The sequence below is a fragment of the Vipera berus genome (assembly GCF_964194415.1).
Source record: "Vipera berus genome assembly, chromosome: 2".
NCBI lineage: Eukaryota > Metazoa > Chordata > Lepidosauria > Squamata > Viperidae > Vipera > Vipera berus.
Genome location: NC_138203.1, coordinates 122,271,912 through 122,295,695, shown reverse-complemented (window position 1 = coordinate 122,295,695; position 23,784 = coordinate 122,271,912). Strand labels below are relative to the sequence as shown.

Below are 23,784 nucleotides of genomic sequence, written 5' to 3'. Positions count from 1 at the left end.
TAAAAACGATGGCAAACCTACAGAACTCAACACATTAAAAACAAAAACCTGGCGCCAAGTCATACAGTCTCTTATCCCAGCGCTTGGGGGGAAAGCCAGGTCTTCCAAGCTTTTTGGAAAGCTAGGAGGGTAGAGGCCTGCCATTTTTTGGGGGGCAAAGTGTTCCATAAGACAGGGGCTGCCACGGAAAGGCTCGCTTCCTAGATCCCATCAGATGGCAATTTATTTATTTAGCAGATGGCAGATGGCAATACTATATTTAGAAGGGACTAGCAGCATGCTTATCCTGACTTTAAGTGGTACTTTTCATTTTGAAGAGGAATTCCTACAGTAACTTCCTGAGGGTCTTAGTTGTTGCTGAATAAATGCTAAAGCCTGTTTAAGCTTTGCACACCACTTACAATACTGTATCTTAAATCCGCCATTTAAGAAAGATGTTGAAATTAGATATTATGCTGCACTGGTGTGCTTGATGTGCCCTCTGCTGGGCATTAATGAATCCCATTGCAAGTCAGCAATATATATATATATATATATATATATGGATTTTTTTCCTGAGTTATATATATATATATATATATATATATATATATATATATATATATATATATATATATATATATATATATATATATATATATATATATATATATATATATATATATATATATATATATGGATTTTTTTCCTGAGTTGCATAATTACAATTACAAGCAACATTAGCTAGCATGGTCCTGGTAAATAATAATGACGAATTGTAGTTCAGTAATTGGGGGGTGGCGAGGGTGGGTGGGGGGACACTGTAGTGGGTCTACTTCTGTTGTACAGTTATCAGCCCGTTCAGAATAGACACAAACTGTGCGCTTACGAATATAAGTGAACCGATTGTTCACTGCTGTCTGTCCCATTTTCTGCGCGCACATTATGTGCGCCGTTATCATCCGGGAACTGGTTTCTCTTGCACGTCTGAATGCATTCTAACGGAAACTGGGCTGGAGAAAATTAGCTTGCAGTCATGAAGGATCCGGTCTCACCTCCTACCTAGGTTTGCTATCCCGCTCTCTTGAGATCCTTAGGAGCTGCCTGCTCTTCTCCAGAATCTCAGATTCCATAATCAAAACAATAACCTCTCAACAAAAGGAGGCATTTCCCTTCCAACAGAACTCGGGACCTACTCTCACCCGGGGGCGGGAGAGATAAATGTATCCTGTATTCCATTCTTTCCTATCAGCTTCGAGGCTGCCGAGTCGACCAACCAATAAAAGCGGGGTGTGGGCGGGGTCTAGTCCCTGCGCGGGAAGATGGCGGTCAGCGGCGTTATTGCTATCTATGAGCGGCTAAAGGTGGTTTGTTCTTTGGAGAGCGGAGGGGTGGGCGAGAACCAATTGTTCACGTAGAAGGAGTAGGGGGTGGGCAGGGGCGGGAAGGAATATTGCTCCATGTCACCTTGGTGTGGGGTAAGGCTACCTGCTTTTGGGAGAAGGGTAGCGGGCAGGAGTCGCCCTCTGTGCAGCCCGTAAAAAATCTGATTATGTCGAGTTACAGGAAAAAGCAAAATGGTACAAATGCAATAAATGTATCTAGGACATGGTTGTGTATTGGTGGTTCTTTAGCGTGATGTGGAGTGACAGTGTCCTTTTGAATGCCGATCGTTAGACGCGAGCAGGAAGGCTGCTGTTTTTATGTTTAGATGTCAAGTTCAAACAAGTATGTGGACTAGATGAGTTTTCAAAATGCTCACTAGTGTTCTTGGCTTTTTAAAGATCCTCTGGAAAATGGTCGTCTCTAATTTGCTTCCTGGAGATTGCTTTAAAAGGTCAGATTTATTCACAAGTGTTTATTGATGGTGATGGCGTTTAGAACCTCCTCGTTCGGAGGCAGTATACCACGAAATACTGCTTATGTGGAGCAGTGGTGGGCGCAATTATTTTTGGTTGTACGCATCTTGGTTATGAAAACTGGGTGCTGGTTTAAGTATCATTCTACTCTAAGTTATGACATACGTTGATAATCCATGTGGGATAAAAGAGCTAATTTCTTTGCCTAAGGTACTTATATTACTGTCTTTGGTATATTTATTCTGCAATAACTCTTGCATTCCACTGAATGTGATGAGATTTGCTTCATAAAAAAACAGGCTTAGAGCCTGATCCTCTGCATATTTATTTAGAAGTAAAATGTTGAGTTTCATTGTACATACAGCATCCTAACAGAGACTTTCTTCCAAATAAAAAAAATACAAGAAAAATATTGGAGTTTGGATGTGAAAACTCAGTGTGGCTGCTTATATTTGAAAAAGAGAATAGATGTTGTATGGAGGACATCATGACCTTTCCTAGAATTCTTGAATTTTTATTTAATATAGACTTGCACTTCATCAAATGGGATAGGGTTTCCTGCCTGAGCAGGGGGTTGGACTAGATGACCTCCAAAGTCCCTTCCATCATCATCATCATCATTATTACTATTACTATTAAAGTTTAAGATTTCTTTAGAAACCTCTGGAACTTTACATGTATTTGTAGTATCTTTCCAAATTCTATTTCTTTGTTTACCCTAAATGCATTCCCTACTACAAGATTGTGCTTCAGAAAAAATAGCTTGCTTATTTGTATGCATCTGTTAGAATACAACAAAGTACTTCAACTCAGTATAAATAGAATAAAGTTGACCTCACAATAGAATAAAGTTGACCTCACATTTCAGAACAGTATATATTTGTTTTCTGAGTTTTTGGATTACTAATGTTGCTACCTTTATAGCCTGACTATATATACTGAAAGATTTCTAATGGTTGTAATACAAATTGAACCCTAGAGAGCAATTCATCTGTCCTTTCAAAATACCTAGGAAGCAAAAATCTGTATGATGTTAACAAATCTGGAAAACAGATGTGGGGTGAATGCAATACTGTAGGTGTAAACTCATTCCAGAAAAAGTTAATGGCATTGGAGTAGTGCTGGAAGATTTTAGGCTGAATGACTTCCACATTTACCCATCATGAGTTAACATCAATAAATGTGATGGTGACATGGAAGATTCCCTCTATACCCTACACTTTTTTATATATAAAGAATTACCACACAAATATACGTGAGAAACTATATCAGTATCACTAAGCTTATAGGTTGGAAAGTCTTAAACCTCTCCTAGAAGCCATCTAGGTCTTCAAAGCTTGGCTTTGCCTTCCGTTCTTTGCCTTCTGTTCATGCTGGCTGAGGAGATATATATATATTGCCACCTTCTGGCAGGATAGAATGGAGACCAAAAGTCCATCCTCTGCCACTCTTTTGGGAGATAAGACTAATCTCACTGGAGATAAATAAAATCAATTTTTTAAAGAGAAAAAGTATGTAAAAATCCTTTTTTTAGATTTAATAGTCATATGCCAAAACATTCAATGGCAAAGAGTTACAGTATAGTGCTATTTAAATCATAGGTCATAATTTAAGAGGATTTTTCACAGTAAAATATTTTTTTAAAAGATGATAAGGCTCTAGGGCTAGGCAGATCTCTAGATGATGTTGGTCTGCTGTGAAGAGGTTCCTGGTTGCGTAAAGCACATAGTTATGATATTGAATAGAGAAAATAAGTAACAGAGACAAAATATTAGGCTTGAATATATAAGTCAAAATAAAAATAAATCTTTTACAATCGTTCCAGCTAAACATTTTTATCTATACTATCAACAATATTCATTTATATGACTACCCATTCAACATATGTCTCTGGGAAGCAGATAGAAAGTTTAAAACAATAAAAACTTGAACAAACAGATTTGCCTCCGTCAATTTTTCCTGAACTCTCCCTGCAGATCTCTGAATACTGTATTCCAGTCAGTTAATTCTGCCAAGGAGATGTCTGTCTCTTTTCTCAGCCTTTATTCCCAATTTTTTGTTCTCATTAAAAAATGTCTAGCAAAAAGCGAGGCATTTGGGAATGATTGCCCTGCTGACATGATTAAAAGTCATGCCTCAGTCAGCTTGAATCTTAACTGAAGCTGAGACATGGCAAACAGCCAGTGAATGCAGAATGGGAGGGTTGCCTATACATTTACTATATACATAAGCATTTAACATTTACAATACTGCATATGTTTAAACAGTAGAAAATGCAAAGAATTTCTTTTCTTAAAATAGGTCTGTGGGAAGGGAGGGTGAGAAAACTAAATATTTTTCATGGTTGGAGATCCTAGCAGGATTCAAGGAAAAGTATAGAGGGATGCATAGAACGAAAATGAATATTCCTGATTTTATTTTTCATTATCCTCAGGAATTGGGCTGCCCTGCATTAGAGGGTGTCTACCTATCAGATGCTGAAGACATGGAGAAATTGCTGTTCAGCCCTTCATCCCATCGTTTGGACATATTGGAATGGATTTGTGTCAGGTAATGAGCACTACAGTTGGAGCCTTATTCCCTGATGCGATCATTCTAACAGTACTGTCAGAATGTCTTGTGCAGTCTCAGTGAAATCTAAAAATCTGACAGAATCAGCTCAGAAGTGGGGGGAAGAGAAGTAGATTTTTTTTTCTCCTTCACTTTCTTCTGAAGGCAGAGAAAAAAAATCTTTATAGCCTGCCTTGTTTAATATCTCCACAAAACCCCTGTATAAGGTCATCCACCAATTCAGAGTCCAGTATCATTAATATACAGAAGATATTCAGTTGTATATCTTGACCCTACCAGACATGTCAAACTCGCAACGTCATGTGACGTCGCAAGACGTATCGGGACTATTTTGCCATTGCCGGCAATGGGGTGGGCGCGGCTTCCTGATGATGCGTCTGGCCTGCGGGCCAGCAGTTTGACACCCCTAGGCCATCCAAGTGATGTTGTTACGGTCCTGTCTCAATACCCAGGTCTGTTCAGGTCTGAATTGGGAGGAACAGACTCAGGCTCAAGAATTGGTGGCTGTAATTGTTCAGGCTCTCTGGATTGAGATTTTTCATATGTGATCTATTGAACCCCAGTCAATTTTTTGGTCTGCTGGTTTGTTTTCTTTACAGAGAATTCTTCTCTTTTTTTCTCTTCATTTTATTATTTCTTACTTTTAAAATATAACATGTCCAGAATCTGGAGATTTGTCATCCTCTAAATGCAAATAATAAATTATTCCTTTTGGAAAAACATGACCATAGAGTTGAAGAGGCATTGCATCCAATAAATCCATAGCCCCTTGTTTGCCATCCCTATTTTTAGCCTTTCCAGTGCTGGGAGGTAAAGGAGAAAGTTTCTGATAGCAGATTTCTTTGCTGATAAAAGAATTCTCTGCAGTCTTGGGCAGGACAGGGACTGAAAAATCCTGCAGCTCTTAAGATACTCTGCTAGAGATCATAAGACTGCAATTTTAGCATTTTCTTTTCTTGACAAGCAAGATTAATTTCTTATTAGTAGAAAAAGAAACAGCTCTTGAAACCATTAGTGCTTCTTTCTTTGTGATTCTAAAAGCTAATTATATGATTTGACTTACCCTTATGGGTGGTGTTAGTTTCATTTCATACAGGTGTCCCATTTTCAGTTCTGATCAAATGACAAGTGTGCCCTTTGAAACTTACTTTCCTTTGATTATATATGTTAGCAAAAAGTTAATTAGGAAGTTGTAATAAGTGTAGAGATTAACCGTGGCATAAAATCACATTGCAGAAAACATTTTGCTGAAATTAAGAGTAGCTAATCAAAAAGAATTTACAGTAATTTTCACTTCATTGGGTCCAGCTAGGTGACCGCATCTAGCTAACCCCACCTGATCTTGAAAAGCTATGTGGGTCAGATTTGATTGTTATTTGGATGGGAGATGACTATTGGTTAGACTGGAAAATGGAAAAATGTCTGGGCAATGCCAACCATTTCTATAATATTGTCAAGAAACCTATACCAGTAGTCCTCGTGTTATGAAATCAAAGGGGAGGAGCAGGAAGTTGGAAATTACAATAATATGAGACCTTTGCTTAATAGAGTCGCTTCAAACCATAAAACTGATGGCAAATAAATTTGATAATGGCAACCAGAACTGCTGGAATGGCTTTCACTAAGCGATTTGGTCATGTGACATTGCGCTTTATATTGCACATTGTTTAGTGATGAAAATTCTGATCCGAATTGTCATCTTAACCCCGAGGACTACCTATATGTCAGTGTCCATCATTTGAGCCTGATTTGAACAAGATTTTAGCATTACCATATTTGGACAGTGAGGTGCCAAAACCTGCCTTCCTAAACTGACCAATGGGCTTGATAATCCCAGCAAGATATGCACATTTCCCCTCCAATCCAATTGGAAGTGGAAACCTACATAGTCCATGAGAGGGCCATTTCTGGCATAAGCAGCCATGTTGGACTGGGCCCTTCAATTTAGAAACTGCTGGCAAATATTAGTTTTCTCCTGTGTCCTAAACCCAATATCTCCCAACTTTTGTAAATGAAATAAAGAAGAACTAGAGTTTTGTACCTTGGTTACCTCTGAGCCCATTTATGTGTATTTTTAAATAGTTGATATTTAAAGTCTCTTTTGGTAAGAAATGGCAAGAAGAGAATATGACAAATAGAGGAGTTTAAATAGTACCAAAGTATTCAAATTATTAAAGAGACAGGATGCCTTTTTTGCCTGGTAGAAATATATAAAATTAAAGGAGATTCTGCCTGCATAAGTTCTCCCTGGACACTGTATGGTTTATAATGGTTTGATGGGATCCAAATTTTTAAAAATTGAATATTTTTAATAGTTTCTCTTCTAGGGATATATATAACAATTGCCTGTGTCCCTTTGTTCTGGCCAATCTCACAATCATGGTTGCTTCCTCTGATTGCTCTCTTCATTCTATGTTAAGGGTTTCCCCCTTGCTAGATTGAAAATCCACAACTGGGGCCAGATTTTACAGTAACTTGTTTTGAAATCATTATAGGAAATAATCGTAATCACTATAAGCAGCTATTCAAGAACAGATGTCTTAAATGGTTAGGTATTGCTCTTTGGAAAGGCAGAGGTACTTTGTATTCTTTCAACATCTTTATCTCTGAATAATTCAAATTACTTGCATTTATGTGAAGTGTTTACAATATTCTGACAAGGCTCTGAAAGTTTATTTTGCATTCCCTTGCAGTGTGTACCCACCTCTTCGAGAGCAGTTTTCATCTCTCAATAAAGAATCCCAATCAGATTTAAAGATAAAAGGTATACTGTATATCGAGTGGTCATATTAAATGGGTTAATCGGTATCATTCTGTCAGTTGGGAAAACTGTTGATGTGTTTGTGGGTTCTTGGGCTGGGTGTGGGGAGGAGGACAGAATAGGACTATATATAGACTCAAATTCATAGTATGCAGGATCAAAGCCTTTTGTCAAAAAGACACTGTGACATACTTTTGTATCTGCGTATAGCATCACAATGTGTATGGAAAAGAGATGAAGCTAAACGGGAAATTGCAAAGTGGGAGAGCCAGTTTAGTCTAGTGGACAAAGCAATAGGCTAGAAACCAGGAGACTATGAGTTCTAGTCCTGCTTTAGACCTGAAAGTCAGTTGAGTGATCTTGGGCCAGTCTCTCTATTTCTCATTTCAACCCACCTCACAAGGTTGTTGTGGGGAAAATAGGAGAAAGGAGTATTATGTATATGAAGATTTGATAAAGTTGCTTAAATGAGCAACGAAATATCTTAGATTAACAAAGTTTGGTCCATTTGGCATGATTCAACCTAGACACCTTTGGCCTGGATGATTGAGTCTTCACTGACATATTGCAATGCATTTTGAGGAGAAACCCCTGAAGTTGGTGTGGCAAGTGTTGGTACATTCCGACAACTCTCTGACTCTCTGCCTAACTAATTTTGCTCTGACTGGTGAAGTTGCTTGGATGAGCAATGAAACATCTCAGATTAGCAAAGTTTGGGCCACTTGCCATGACTCAACCTTTAGAGTACGTGTTTGCCACCTTGAATTATTGATAGAAATAATAGCAATAGCACCTAGACTTATATACCACTTCACAGTGCTTTACAGCCCTAAGGGGTTTTACAGAGTCAGCATATTGCCCCCAACAATCTGCATCCTCATTTTACCTACCTCGGGAGGTTGGAAGGGTGAATCAACCTTTAGCCAGTGAGATTCGAACTGCTGAATTGCCGGCAGCTGGCAGTCAGCAGAAGTAGCCTGCAGTACTGCATTCTAACCACTGCACCACCACAGTTCAATGGTTAGACTAGAACAGGGGTCAGCAACCTGAAACACTCAAAGAGCCACTTGGACCCATTTCCCTCACAAAAGAAAACACTGGGAGCCGTAAAATGTGCATGCGCATGCGCACGGGACAGGGGGGCTTAATTGAAGAGTTTAATTAAAAACAAATAGAGGCTGCTGTGCATCAGTTCTCTCTCTCGCCCTTTCTCTCTCCCTTGCTGCTGCGTGTGGGGAAAACCAGCACTGGGGACTAATTATTTACCTCTTCCGGGTGATGGGAGAGGAGCGGACCAATTGCATTCATGGCAGCCAGGACTCCAAGGTGCCTTCCCGGCCAGCGGTAGCATGAGCTGGGGATCCTGGGGCTGCCCCATGTGGCCACGTGCACCTCAGATGGGGCCAGCCTGGGAAAGGGACTTCCTGGCTGCGCTTTTTCCAGGGGGCGGGGTGCCCGGGCTCAGGGCCAATCATTCATGGTGATTCTTGTGTGAAGCCTAGGGCGAGACATACACCGGCCCTGCCCCTGTCCAGCTCTGGTATGGACGGCTCTGTCATCCTGGCTTCTCCCCTCAGAAAAGACTGCTCTTCCCCTGCCCCACGCTCTCCCTCTCTGGGACTTTCTTCTTTCCGCCTTTTGGCGCAAAGGTTCGGAGGGAGCAGAGGAGGAGGCCGACGGGAAGAAGGAGCTGCTGCGGCAAATCTTCCGAGGTGGCAACAGATGGCTGCTTGGGCTCGCCTATCTCAGCCTGCTGTGGGAGGCCAGAGTTGAGGCTTCTGGCTCGCTCTGGGAGGGATGCTCCGTTCCTCCTCTGGCTGACGAATGGAGGAAACCCTGGCCAGAATCCACAGACCCAGAACTGGTGGTGGGAAAGGGGGAAGATGGAGAGGAGTTTGCAGTCTCACCCCACTGTTTTCTGTAAGGGGTGCTCGGAAAAGAGAGGATGAGAAGCGGAAAGTGGGAGAAAGGACGTCTTCCAGCTCTCTGGGGTTCTTTTGCTGGGAGGGTGAGGAAGCAGCAGTTCTGCTCCGCGGGAGGTGGGAGCAGGCAGCCTCTCCTTTAACCTTTACCAAGTCACTCCGGGAGCGAAGCGAGGTCCGAGTCCTCGGAATGTCAACTTTGCGAAAGAGGGAGGAGGTGGTGGGATTAAAATAAAATTGGGGGGGGGAGTTTGAGGAAACCCAGCAGACGCATACATCAGAGGACGAGCAAGTAAGGCAAGATCGGGGAGAGGAAGAAAGCTTTCGGGGCTTGCCCAGCAGGCAGCTGCTCCCCGGTCTCAGAAATCGCCACGGTGGGAGTGGAAAGAAGTGGGGGAGCGCCTTTCTCCCCAGTCCGCCAAGCAAATGAAAGAAAAGTCGAATGCAGCAGCTGGCAGGCAGGGACCGCGAGGAGCAGCCAAGATTTCCTGCCAAAGGAGGAAGGAAAAGAAAAGGGGGGGTGTCTTTAAATAGTCATGCCCACTTTTCCCCCTTTTTTCCTATTTTTGCAACGACCAGTTTCTTCCCCGCATATAAATCGTCAGCAGCCACCAAGGAAAGTGGGGACGCTCGCAGGATGCCTGTCTGTGGGCAGACGACTGTGTAGATGCTATATGGGGACTGTAGCAGACATCCACATGTGTATGTGTGTCAGGTTTGGAAGCCTCCATTTTTTAAGTCTGCGTGTGCACAGACATAGGCTGACTTACTGTAGGAGCGAAAGCGCTGCTGGTAGATCTTGTGGGATTTTTGCATGCAGTTTACTTGTGGAGGAGGAGGAGGAAGCGTGGAGCAGCCAGCCAGAGCCCAGATTGTTTGCTTAGAGAGAGAGAGAGAGAGAGAGAGAAGGAAAGCGCAAGTGCCTCTCTCTGTCTCTGTCTCTCTCTCTCTCTGCAAACGGCGGAGGAGGACTGGGAGCCTCAGGAGAAGGCTGAAAGAGCCGCATGCAGCTCCAGAGCTGCGGGTTGCCGACCAGTGGACTAGAAGACTCCCAAAGTCCCTTCCAACTCTGTTATTCTGTTGTTCTGTAAATGGCTGTACAGTGTACAATTTTGTCCTGTCTGGAAACCATATAATTTCAATTACTGCTCATGTTACTTATCTCTATGGAAATTATTAGTAAGATGCATTTCTGCTGGTGGAGGGATCTAAAGTTTCCTCTGAGCTCAAATGGGAAAACTGTTAATTATGTCCTAGACTGCATTTTGTTAGTGTATCCCATAAAATTCCATTCAAAGAATTGAAAACCAAGCCTGCATTTCTTTGTCTAGCCATTTCCTAGTTTCTGTTTTTAGACTTGTTAGTATGATTGATTGTAGAACTGGGTTTATATATGAATAGTTACATTCATATCTCTCTAATCTTCTAGTTAAACAATCACATTTGGAGGCTAGATGATAATGGAATAGTAAGAATAGTGAGGTCTTGAAAAGTAAATGTCTCCAAAAGAAACAAACTGAATTATCTTTTTATTTCATTTCATTCATTTTGTTAACACTGATTTTTACTTTTAACTTGTATATTTTAACCTAGTTGTTAATTTTGTTTTTAATTGTGCTTTTAGTCATCTGTTTATATAGTTTTATTATGCTATTATAAACCACCCAGAGTCACTTAGGCGAGATGGGTGGTATAGAAATTTAATAAGGAAATAAATATAATTTTGCAGCATGTCCTTATAGGTAATATGAAGTCATTGCTTATAAATACATTATGGAGTTGTTCAAAGTAATTAAGAATAATATTGTTAAAGAAACATGTTAACAAAAAAAGAGACACATATTAAGAACAAAAGAAGGATGCTTTTTGCTTCTTAAAATCATCGTTAATATATGGGGATACTGGCAACTTCACTGTTAAAAGAAAAAAGAAAAAGCAACTTTTGTACTGCTAGCTAACATTTGTGGCGTTTCTGTTGGCATATAGATGCACTGCAAATCAATTGCTCGGTTTCCAGGAAATGAGTCACATCTTAGTTGGCATTCCATCAGTCCATGTTTCAGTCCATCAAGCTTCCAATATTCCAAGCAAAATCTGAACTTTTGGACCAAAACACTGATTGTTCTGAAGTCCTCTCCTCAATGGGGTCAGAGAACTAAGCCAACGGACATAAACACGTCTGTGTGAATTACTTTTTAAATCTAAAAGTGTAGGGGTTTTGCCAAGGAACATGGTTTAAGTTTTCAGTCTGTAGCATGTGACTTGGATTAATCCATAATCTTCATAATTTGAGAAGCTGCATAAAAATGGATCAACTCGTAATTTATTATGTTGTCATATTTTCCTTTGTCTAATGCTTGCAAGCTAGAAATCATATTTTAATCCATGCCTGTCTTCAGCAATTGAAAACAGCCCTTTCTTTTTCCCAGGCAGATGTTATGTGCACTGATGGATTGCTTTTGTGTTTATGAAACTCTTTTTTTATTTTATTTTTTAAAAAAGCTTGCCTATCAGATCACGTAAGATCATGGAATTCTCAGGGACCCTTTAAAAGTTGTGACCAAATTGTGATATTTCATATGTTTAATACGAAAGAAAAGGGAGAGGAAGAGAGCAGTCATATTAATAGCACTTAGTGCAGTACTAGGTGTTCTTTTGTTCTGAGGCCGTCGACTTTTATGTCTATACGTATAATTCTTGGCCCAAAACTGGTAACATGCATTTAGTCTAAAACATAATTGTCTTTTGCTTTCCCCCTACCCCCCAGTCATTTGTTGCTATCTTGTCTCTTGAATAGGAGACACTGGGAAATGAATTGGGGACTCTTAATGGGCAAAACAAGTGCCCTGACACTGATTCAAACCCCACTTCAATACTTGACTGTGAGTTTTAGCGTACAGGGAATTGTACAAGAAGGACCAGATGATGATTTATTTATTTTTGTAGAGTTGCTTCTGAGCGGGCACGGAAAGAACCAGGCATCTCGCCCTGGTATCAAACTTCTCTGTGTCTCTATAAAAATGGATAGCAGGACCAAAGACAAAATTACATGTGCTAGCCAAGTCTTGCACTAATCTGCTGTAAAAAAAATAATAATGTTGCTTTCCAGGAAGAGTTTCCCTCCACTCTGGGCCAACCTTTCATTTTTGGCTATGCAATGGTCATTAGGAATTAGGGGAAAGTAAACAAAATAGAATACAGTACCTTTGTTTTGTAGGTTTGGTTCAGCTTCCATAGCCCTTCCCAGTCCTGGTCTCATACCTGACTTGTGCCATCTCTTGGCACCTGAATGGAGCCAACCATGCTGATGTCATTCTACAGATGGAGAAGTGTAAAAACCTATCAAAGTACTGTTGCTGTTTTTTTAAAGCTTTGTTAACATTGGAATATAAGTGTGTATGGTATTAAAATCTCAGGCTCTCCCCCTTTACTCTCTCTGTCCTCAAAGCAGAGTGGGTAAATCTGGGCTGGAAAGTCATCAGGTGCATGGCTGATTAAGAAAAGAAAAAAAAAAGAAAAGCAGAGCCACAGAAATTGAATTGCCAAATGTTTCATAGGTCTCCCTTTGTATATCTGCTTCCATTGGCAAGTAGGGAAAACTGGGAACATTTGTAAAAGGGCTTCGTGAACTGCATTGTTCATGAGAACTGGAAACTTGTTGTTCCAGAGCAAATATAACTCTCTGGAAACCCCCGGCATCTGTGTGGCTAAACTTCCTCCTATCCTGACAGGAATGGCGAAGCTGGGATATGACCTGATGCTTTGTCGAGCTGATGATTTGGATCTCATCAAGGTAAGCACCAGGAAAACATTTGCAAAAGCAGCCTCCTGTCACTTCCATGGCCATTTTATGCCATTTCCTTACCCTTCATTGCAGATTTTATTTATTTATTTATTTTTGGGACTTATATGCCGCCCTATCTCCCGAAGGACTCAGGGCGGCTAACAACAATAAAAACAACAATACAAAAGTTAAAAGAAATTAAATAAACAGCCCCAAAATAAATTAACTAAACAATTAAAAATTAAAACATTTTAAAAACCCGTCGTCAATCCAGGTCAGCCTGATGAAAAAGGAAAGTTTTGAGGTTGCGGCGAAAGGACTCCTTGTCGCCTGCTGTGACGGATATTCTTATACTCTTCTCTTTCCTGCAGTTTAACTGACTAGATACGACAAGCTGTTTTCTTCCCCCCACCCCACCCCCATAGTAACATTTTATCTAACTAAAAGTCCAGGTTATGCGATGAGTAAAGGATTGAAATGAAATGTGTGCTGTTTCTCTTTATGGAATTTCCTTTCTAGGCCTTGGACATTTTTTCTTCTATTCCCTTTTAACATGGGGCCTGCTCAGACACTTTATCCTGAATATCAGCAGCTGAGCATATCCATGAGGGAGGCCTGATTATGTCACCAGACAGGAAGGAAAGATGCTGAGACTTTGTATGCTTTTTTGTGTCCCCCACAGGGAAAGGCCTCTGTTAAGAAGCAGCTCCACTTCCTGCAACAGCTGGTGGCTGTCATTCCAACTCAAACTAACTTCCTGCTATCAGACTCTAAATCGGACTCCAGTAGTTATTCCAGGTGAGGGGGAGGGTCAAGGTACCCCTCCCCACAATTAGCATTCCCTAAGCTTTGCAGCTCTTGTGTGCTAAAATAGATAATGTGACGTTGAATATCGCTGCCATTGCTGAGTAGGGCGGAATTGTTACTGTTGGCAAAAGGTATGGAATTCTGCCATTACAGTGACATGCTGATTCAGATTTTGGGATGAAATCCGCATGCCACCCTAGATACTTTGTCCTGGAAATGTCCAAAATTGTGAGTTCGTATTTTTTAAGTGTGGATTTTGGAGTACCGTAAATATTTGGGATAAGAAAGAAAGAAGGAAAGAAAGAGAGAGAGAGAGAGAGAAAGAGAAAAAGAAAGAAAGAAAGAAAGAAAGAAAGAAAGAAAGAAAGAAAGAAAGAAAGAAAGAAAGAAAGAAAGAAAGAAAGAAAGAAAGAAAGAAAGAAAGAAAGAAAGAGGGAAGTACAGGAATTAGATGATAATGATGGAATCTTAAAACACATCATTTTATATTACTGGTGCCCAGGCACAGACCCTATGTGTGTAGCTAAAACATACCTACCTGTTTGCCCCTCTTTTCTGCAATTAGAGCACTTGCTCAGATGGCTGATCTTAAACAAGTGCTCTGGGGCCATGTTTTATTCCCATCAAATGCATTTCTCTTTTAATGGGGACAGATCACGTCTCTTTGATTTTTAGACCCCTTCTTCCCTTTGTATCAATCCCAATTTTACTTCCTAGGTTAGACTGCCTTGCAGCCTGCATTTTATAATTCCCCAGCATTCTCTTGCAGCACAGAGGAATCTTTCAAAGAAATAGCTAGGAAGAATGAAGAATTCATAAAGCAGGTTTTCTCTAGCCCTGATCTGCAGACAGTGCTGAATCCAGAGTGTCATCCCTGGAGCTCAGATATAAAGCATCTCCTTTTGGGTGAAGAAGGACAACAGAAAAGGTAAGGTTCTTGTGCTTGCTGTTAAGTTATGGAAAGTAGAGTGTCAAGAAGTCCTTCACCTCAGCTTATTGTAGAATTATGGGGGGCCCAGAGGTGTTGAATAGAAGAAAGGACTCATATAAAAATGAGATCTGCTTTTCCGTTGGCATCCAGTCCTTTTCCCCATGGTTCAGTGGCGTAGCGTGGGGGGTGCAGGGGGGGCCGGCCGCACCGGGCGCAACATCTGGGGGGGCGCGCTCGCACTGAGCTGCTCAGGGAGCCCCAAGGGCTGCACAGAGTCGGCTTGGCTCCGCTCTCGAGCTGCTCTTTCTTGCAAAGCGAAACGAGTCCGGCAGGTGAGATGGGCGGCCACATAAACTGAATAAAATAAATAGAAGCGCCCAACTCTCCGCCCAGGCTCAGGCCAACCGCAAGCGCCCCGCAGGCGCCCCGGCAGGCTTGGCCGAGCGAAGACGGACCCGCCGGCCGGCTGGCCTAGCTTCGTGCGCATGCATGGCTTTATTTAGCGGGGCTCACGTGCGAGCTTGAATGCAGCGGCTCTTGCAGGTCGGAGCCCCGCCCAGCCGCCCTCGAGAGGGACCCGGAAGCATCCCGCATGCGCGCGACTCTTCTTGGAAAGTCTACGCCGCTGCGGGGCGCGTCTTTTCGGCGGTGCCATGACGTCACCGGGTTAGGGGGCGCAAATTGCCCCGGGTGCTGACAACCCATGCTACGCCACTGCCATGGTTTCCTGTCTATCATGATGAAACCATGAACTCTTGCTACCCACTTTCTTGTCTGTGTATAAAAGGGTCCTGCTGTCAATGACTTCTCATGAGCAAACTCTCTTGGAGGCTTCAGAGGCGCTGGAGAAGACTGCCGCAGCCTTGGAAAATCTAAGAGCACAGGTCAGCAATTTGCAAACCTGCTATATCAAACAAGGGGCATATGTTTTACAGTGGGAAAGGTGAGTTGGAAGTGTCTTTCTGACTCCCCTCCAGTTTATTTGTCCCACTACTGCAGTTATGAGCACAGTATGATATTTCATTTTACCAATTGTATAGGCTCATCACAGAATATTTACAGAAAGGAATATCTGATTTTATGAGACTGATGATCTGTATCAGTTTTATAACATAGTAATTACTTAAATTGTGTTAGGTAGATGCCTATTAGTAAGTTTTCATATCAAAAAATGTCAAGAAAATAATATTGAAAAGTTGCTAGCCCCAAGTAGTCCTTCCCATGGAAAGACTAGTTAGGGTTAGCAAACTGCATTGCCCTTAATTCTTTTTTCCTTCCCTCTTCTGCCTTGCCTACCACTTTTATTGAGGCTCTCACTGCTCTGGTCCTATTATTAAAAACAGTGCCTCTACTTTCCCCTTTTTACTATATAGGTATTGTAGCCATCTGCCTCTGCTTGCTGTAATGGGTACCACGTGTATGTATTTTTTAATTGTAACCGAGGTATCCTGGCTAAATTGCAGTAAAGAGCTATTACATTCAATTTTTCATAGGGAGTCAGGAAGGTGATGCTTGGGATTTCAAGACAAGCAGAACAAGAAGCCAGAAAAGTAGTTTTGTGTAGCGATAAAGGTGGTGAAGGGATGCGGTGGCTCAGTGGGTTAGGACTCTGAGCTTGTCGATCAGAAGGTCGGCAGTTTGGCGGGTCGAATCCCGAGTGCCGTGTAACAGAGTGAGCGCCTGTTACTCGTCCCAGCTTCTGCCAACCTAGCAGTTCGAAAGCACGTAAAAATGCAAGTAGAAAAATAGGGACCACTCCGGTGGGAAGGTAACAGCGTTCCGTGCGCCTTTGGCGTCTAGTCATGCCGGCCACATGACCACGGAGACGTCCTCGGACAAGCGCTGGCTCTTCGGCTTTGAAACGGAGATGAGCACCAGCCCCTAGAGTCGGAAACGACTAGCACGCATGTGCGGGGGAACCTTTACCTTTACCTTTAAAGGTGGTGACCTAGAAACCAGGAGACTATGAGTTCTAGTCACGTTTTAGGCCTAAAAGCCGGCTGGGTGACTTTGGCCAGTTACTTTTTTCTCAGCCCATCCCACTTCATAGGGTTGTTGTGGTGAGGAAAATAGGAGGAGAAAAGAATATTAGGTATGTCTGCCACCTTGAGTTATTTATAAAAATAATAAAGGCAGCATATAAATATAATAAAAATGGTTATTGGCATTAATTATCTGTTTATTACCACTGCTGCCATGAATGGATGGCTTTTACTGGATATATCTTATCCTCAAACAGTTAATTCCCTCTTTTCTTCAATTCAGGTCTTTTTCACTGTGGTTTTTTTTGGGGTGGGGTTGGGGAAAATAGTGTTCTTTCCTCCAGGGGAGTCCCACTGGTGCCGATCCATCCAACAGCAGTGCCACGGCTCTTCAGTCCCTCAAGCTGATAGTTTCTGACTACAGCCAGCTGCTCACAGCCTTTGAACAAGTATATGAGAATGAGCTGCAGAAGCATTGTGAGCGTCCTGCTCCTGAACTGAGTCCTTGTGGCCCCTTCTTCCAAGCTGTGCACCACAAACTGCTGCTGTGTATGCAGGTGAGCTTGGGGCATGTGAATGGGCGGACAGAATTTGAGAGCCTATATGGAAACTCTGGCAATGTAGGGGGGGGAAATGTCCTTTAAGTTTTCAGTCATGGCTTCTGGCTTTGTGTTTGGGGAAGTATGGTAATAAAAATAGGAAATGCTAGTTAGTTTCCTAGCAACCATCCCAAGAGATTTTGACACTACTCTTTTTCTCTCTGAGTCAGTAAATCTGTATCTGACTGTAGCATCTTAGTCTGCAGATATAGCTCCATCCCAGATCCCAGGAAATCGGCAGGTGAGGGGGAAGGCTAGAGAGACGCACAAGATAGTTCTTGTGCCAACTGAAGATAGTCACTTTGGAGCCACTTCATCTCAGCAGAAGGAACTCTTCTGGGGCTATGGTGGGCCTCTTATGTTTGGTCTGGTGACAGAGGAGGAAGAGAATCAGTATAGTTCAGGCTTATTTCTTTTGGGAAATCAAAAACCTATCTTCACAGGTCATCAGATGGCAGCAAAAAGCTACCAGTCTAGTCCTAAAACATCCAAATGTCTCAAAAGGAAGCAATGGAATGGTTTACATTTCAAAGGTTTTTCTTTCGTTACATCTTAGTTACCCTAGTCACATTCCTTATCATTAGAATACCATCTACTGGAATTCTTTATCTGAAACTTCAGGAGAAGATACATTATAGAAAGGCAAGCATAATGTTTTCATCCTTCCTGATGTTAGGTAAATGCACCTGCCTTTTTAAGTCTAATATATTTAAATGCACAAATGTCTACCTTTCTCTTAGTTCTACCCGCTTAGCCATTTGCATGGAGTAGTTCCCTTTCCTAAATCTTCTACTAGCCTTACTCATAGTTTTTTGTTGAAGTGTTAAAACAACAATAATTTCAAATTTTGTTTTTAAGTTAGTCTTTCATACATAGCCAAGTTGTGATTATTGCCAAGTTCAGGATAATACAATATTCAATTTAGAGCAAATTGTAAATTGATACCAGATTGCATGTAATCCGACTGAAAATTCAGCTAATATGTGTTTATTGCACACAGTTGCAGTTGGAGCTATAGTTAAATCTTTATGTGTACAAAATGGAGAAAAAAGGAAGATTCCATCAGAGGAAAACAATGCAAGCTCAAAAAGAAGAGGCTAATTATTACATTAGAACAAACTTGAAGTAATTGAACCACGTGAAACTGGTCATAGCAATGCCAAAATAGAATGAAATGTTGGAATGCCTGAATCTGTAGCATACAATATTATAACATACACAGGGGAAATAAAAAATTAAATTGCATCAGCTTTTTGTGGTTTGCAAACATCAACAAGATGTAGAAGTACTGCAAGGATAGAAACAGCATCTTTTAACAGTATTCATACTGACTGCAATTGTCAATCCATATTTCACTAATATGCATTAATACATAATTTTTATGTTCAAAATTTTTCATTGCCTATTTTGGCTGAGATGGAACGAATCCTATTTTCCACAGAAATATCACTGAATAGCGCTAATTTGAACGATGCAACCATTTCATAGAATTCATTATCCACACCAATCAAGACCTAGTTGTATTCATAGCTCCAGTTTCAAGTCTATTAGAAATCAATTGCTTATTGACTTTGTGCTTGAGGTGGAAAAAACAAAACTTTGATTGTGGGTTTTGCCAGTTGGATAGGTTTGTTATATAAATGGCTAGTTTATACTATTATGTAAAAGTAAAAAGTTCAGGTTTGATGCTCTTACTTTACTGCATCAAGTGGAGTCCAAAGTCAGTGCCTTTTCTTTCTTTTTCCTCTTTTCCCTCCCCTATTTTCATCACTACTTTCTTTCGTATTTTTGTATTTTATATTATAAACTACTGAAAAAAAGAAAACAATTGCTTATTCACTAAGCATATTTCACAAGGACAGGGTTGATTCATCAATTTTCCTTTGGTCTAGATATTGGCTCCTTGTGTTTATTTATTTATTTATTTATTTATTTATTTATTTATTTATTTATTTATTTATTTATTTATTTATTTATTTATTTGGTTTATATACCGCCCTATTCCCAAAGGACTCAGGGCGGTTTACAAGGCAAAATTTAAAAACAATCCAATATAAAATTAAAATAGAATTAAATTAAGTCTAGCCGCAAAAATTAAAATCACAATTTAAAAACATTAAACCCCTCAGTCCAGACCAGATAGCTCAAAGAGCCAGGTTTTTAGGTCCCGGCGAAATGAACGAAGGTCGGGGGCAGTCCGGAGTTCCGTTGGCAGTTGATTCCATAGGGCAGGCGTGCCCACAGAGAATGCCCTCCCCCTGGGGATCGCCCGTCGGCAATCCTTGACAGGCGGGACCCTGAGGAGGCCCTCCCTGTGGGAGCGCACAGGACGATGGGAAATTGACGCTGGCAGCAGGTGCTCCCTTAGATAATCCGGGCCCATGCCATTTAGGGCTTTATAGGTCACTGATCACAGAAATTTGTCCTGCTATTTTCTGTACCAATCCAATAATAATAATAATAATAATAATAATAATAATAATAATAATAATAATAATAATAATAATAATAATAATAATAATAATAATAATTTTATTTGTATACCGCCCTTCTCCCGAAGGACTCAGGGCGGTGAACAGGGCAATACATACTAAAAGACAAGAATACAAAAATTAAAAAGAGATTAGATATCAAACTGATGAATTTAATTCAGTTTTTAGCTTTTTTTCGTCTCCCTTTTTCTCAAAAATGACATGACAGTAAAGATATTATATTGTGTCTGGAAGGGCTGAAACTGGTACAAGACAAATAGTGATTCCCTACCTTATGAACAGCATTCCATGTGCCTCAGCGTATAGTCCTGCTGGCCACGTGGCCAGAGAGGTGTCTTCAAGACATTGCTGGTTCCCCCGGCTAAGAAACGGAGATGAGCATCACCCACTCAGACATGACTGGACAGAGGAAACCTTTACTTTTACCTTCTGAACAAGTAGGGGCTCAGTTTCATGCTAAAGAGCAGCATTCATATTTCTAATATGTTCACATTCAGATGCAGTTGTAACAATGGTAGCTGCCTGCACCTGTGTGTTTTACCATCTAGAATAGCTTTGTTTAAACATGACATTTATGACACCTTTGACTTTGGCGACAAAAGTGCTTGACATTTAGAGCCTATCTTTAATAAAAGAAAGAGGGCAAGCTTGTGTGCACACAAAGATGAAATGAGGTGTGCAGTAAACCAAAAAGTTTGTAAAATACAAGAGGCAGCAGTCAGGTTGCTAAACTCAGGAATTTATTTCTTCCTATGTAAGTCTGCCCTCTGTACATAATGGCACACTGAGGGGCCATCCAATAGAAATGTCTTCTAACCCATGAAGCCTATAATATAATATATTTGTCAGCTTTCCGGTGCTTCGTGGTTTTGTTTTTATTACACAATTCCTCCCATTTTTTACCTTTTTTTAAAAAAAAACTTCAGAATGGGCTTTTCGCTCCCCTCTTTCCTGCCTCATTTCATCACAGCTATCGATATCTGGAGCACAAAGTCTTGAATAGTTGGAGATGATAATATGCCACTAAAGGAGCTGCCTGTTGTTGTTGTTGTTTTTTGTTTTTGTTTTTTTGTTTTTTAAATATTCCTGTCTTCAGGAGCTGCAAGGGCTAGCCCAGGTGACAGAAACCTCAGAATGTATTATGGAGACAGTACAGTGTCGGCATGAACAGAAGATGTTCTGGAATGGAAGCACTGCAGCCACATTAAGTAAGCCTTGGGTTTCCTGTGGCCTTCTCTTTTCTATAAATGTCAGCTCCTCTTCCTATACTACTCTTTGTGAAACTCCCTTTCTGATGCCCCTTTGCGTGTGAGGAGGTGTGAATTATGAATGGAGTGCTTTCTTAACTAACCCACCTTAATCCTGGGGAGGGGGAGGTCTTTTCTTTAGAGCAGGGGTGTCAAACTCAATTTCATTGAGGGCCGCATCAGCATTGCGGTTGCCCTCAGGGGGTGGGTGGGTATGGCCAGGGTGGGCGTGGCCTACTGGGTGGGCATGGCTAAAGTGCGTATGGCCTACTGGGTGGGTGTGGCTAGAGTGCGTATGGCCTACTGGGTGGGCGTGGCCAGCTCTACATCGTTCGCATCGAGGGTGCCTATGGGGGCCTGGGCAGGAGTGGGACAGATCTGAGGGTCTCTGGCGGAAGGAGGGTCTCTGGGCCAGGGCTAGGGCATTGGAGGTCGTTCCCTCACTGTTTCCAGGATGGCTTCACGGGCCGCATGAAACCACTTCGCGGGCCGGATCCGGCCCCCGGGCCTTGTGTTTGACATGTCTGCTTTAGGGAATGAAATTTGGGGAAGGTACGATGGCCAGTTAGGAGAGAAGGACATGTAAAGTGTAAAGAGAATTGGCGGGAACATTTTGATGAAGAGATAGAGCCATCACTTCAACAGAGTCTGAAAGACACTCGGGGCCTCCCAAGCACCTTCACCTTTCCCTCTAGCAAGCTGATCTTTTACTTTTTCAGCCTCAAAGCTTGAAGAACTGCAGAAGAAATACAAGGCCATCCTCAAAGACTCTCAGGGATCCTGAAGATGAAAGGACTGCAAATTGTAGGTTATGCCTGGATGAAGGAAAAAATGTCCCTTCCTGGGATGTGAATGAGAGCCTGAGGTGTTTTTGTTTTTCAAATGTAAATATATTTCCTGAAGTCTTTTTTGAAAATTTAGAAAATAAAGTCTGTCTCCTTTAGGATGAATATTCTCACTCACACTTCTTGGTTGTTGTTTTTTTCCTTAAACGTGTTGAACTCTCTTTCTAGTTTCCAAATAGCACTAGTTGGATCAAAAAGGCACTTCTCCCTTTTTTGTATATTTGCATCCCTATAGCTTGTGGAATAGGCTTTTACCACTATCCCTTTAAACTACATGCCAGATTATTTCCGTATGGCTGAAGATCCGTTTTTGCCAAATCCCTTGAAAGACAATTTCTAGAATTCCCAATCTGATCTAAAGAGATCATTACCTCCTAACGGTTTGATTTGTTGAGACCTTTGCAGGATTAAAACAGCGCAGTTAATGGATTGAAAAGCATTTCAAATGCCCTGGAGAATTTTCCTGCTTCTGGAGTATAATTCTGTTGAAACTCCAGTTGAACTGTAGAACAGGGAGATTACTTGGACAATTGACATAATTGCTCCTAATTGCCTTCTCTTGGATGGATAAGCAGACTCCCTTGGTTTTCTATGATCTTAGAGCAGTGGAGCATTTGGGTAAATGACTTGAAGGAAGGTGAATATCATGGGGCCAATGTGATCAAACAGAGACCCCATTTGAGTGTGAGAAGACAATAAACTGTTCCCCTCTATTCTTTTTCTGTCCTGTCAATATATCAGGCTGGTGACATTGTCCTAGGTGATTAAAAGGCTATAGTTAATTGCAGAAAGCCTCTGAAATTTTGATCAATTTGCCATACTGCATGTTCATAAAGTTGCTTACATTTTCATCAGCTTGGACTCTGTGTTGAACATGAATTCTAATGAGGCAATGAGGCAATCCCTCTAGGTTTTTTTTAAATGTTTTAACTTGCTCATCTGAAGAATAGAGCATGTTTGGGGTTCATTTTTCTAAGCAATTTGTTTTGTCCATCTTGGTTTGTTGGAATTGTAAACGTGGTTTATAAATCTTGGTTTAAATGCAGCTGGAAGACAGCTGACAAATTGGTGGTGTGGGTTAGAAATACTTTATGCAAGAGGAAAATGATCTAAAATTTTTGAGATATGCTGGTCTTTAGGAAACCTTCAGTGGTGTGATACTGTTTATATTTGCCTAATATATAAATAAAATAGAATGCCCATAAAGAGATGCAATCAATACATATAATGGCTTCTGTACTGCCCTCCCTAAAGGTATGTTGCTCTTTTTATATCATCTCATGGCAATTCTCTTGGATCAGCCTGTAGGATTTTTTTTCCATTTAAGGAATTGTTTGGGGTATTTTAATATTAATATTAATTGTATTTTTATTGTTATTGGGCTGCACTATTTAATTTCTTTTTAACTTTTGAATATTGTATTTTTATTGTATTTGCCCTGTACACTGCCCTGAGTCCAAAAGGGCGGTATAGAAATTAAATTATTATTATTATTATTATTATTATTATTATTATTATTATTATTATTATTATTATTATTATTATTATTATTATTATTATTATTATTATTATTATTTACTTTTAAATACAGTTTCTACAATTAACAAGTTACAGGGAGAGGACAGATGCTTCACAGTCTTCTGCTTAAAAGTATTCTTCCTGCTAAGGAAAATGGCCGTGTAATACCTCACATAAAAATATTATCAAAATATCCTTTCTCTTGTTTGCCATTAATGGTCATCAGCTTAACTGATATAATCTGAATCCTGTACACTTGACTTTACATTTAAGATTTTAAATGCTCCAAGTACTGCAGAGTGCCCCTCAAGACATGATTCTTAACCGATAATCCTGGGTACCACTATGGGTAATTTGTTCTAGCTAGCAGAACATTTAGAAGCAAGATTTTTGTTTGTATGGGTGTATACAGGACGATTGATAATTGTACTACTGTAACTTTATAGTTTAAGGCAGGGGTGTCAAACTCAATTTCATTGAGGGCCAC

At 40.8% G+C, this 23,784-nt stretch overlaps 1 protein-coding gene across 2 annotated transcripts; it reads left to right on the top strand.

Moving 5' to 3' along the window:
- Positions 1-1,288: 1,288 nt before the first annotated feature.
- Positions 1,289-21,898, top strand: HAUS7 (HAUS augmin like complex subunit 7). Of its 2 annotated transcripts, XM_081316548.1 has the most exons (11): positions 1,297-1,343; positions 1,764-1,816; positions 4,273-4,388; positions 7,103-7,173; positions 12,824-12,885; positions 13,559-13,674; positions 14,453-14,611; positions 15,402-15,498; positions 16,926-17,153; positions 20,784-20,895; positions 21,654-21,898. In XM_081316548.1, exons 3-11 carry the CDS (start codon positions 4,324-4,326, stop codon positions 21,716-21,718), a joined length of 975 nt encoding a protein of 324 aa, XP_081172674.1. In that variant the 5' UTR covers positions 1,297-1,343; positions 1,764-1,816; positions 4,273-4,323; the 3' UTR covers positions 21,719-21,898. The 2 variants fall into 2 exon arrangements, with proteins under 2 accessions (XP_081172673.1, XP_081172674.1); XM_081316547.1 differs by lacking the exon at positions 1,764-1,816 and having other exon boundaries at positions 1,289-1,343.
- Positions 21,899-23,784: the final 1,886 nt, after the last annotated feature.

Excerpts from the sequence above, each read along its gene's own strand:
- HAUS7 (XM_081316547.1), top strand. The coding sequence starts at position 1,302 with ATGGCGGTCAGCGGCGTTATTGCTATCTATGAGCGGCTAAAG. Across the intron at positions 12,886-13,558 it reads ATGATTTGGATCTCATCAAG|GGAAAGGCCTCTGTTAAGAA; the intron begins GTAAGCACCAGG and ends TGTCCCCCACAG. Across the intron at positions 17,154-20,783 it reads AACTGCTGCTGTGTATGCAG|GAGCTGCAAGGGCTAGCCCA; the intron begins GTGAGCTTGGGG and ends TCCTGTCTTCAG.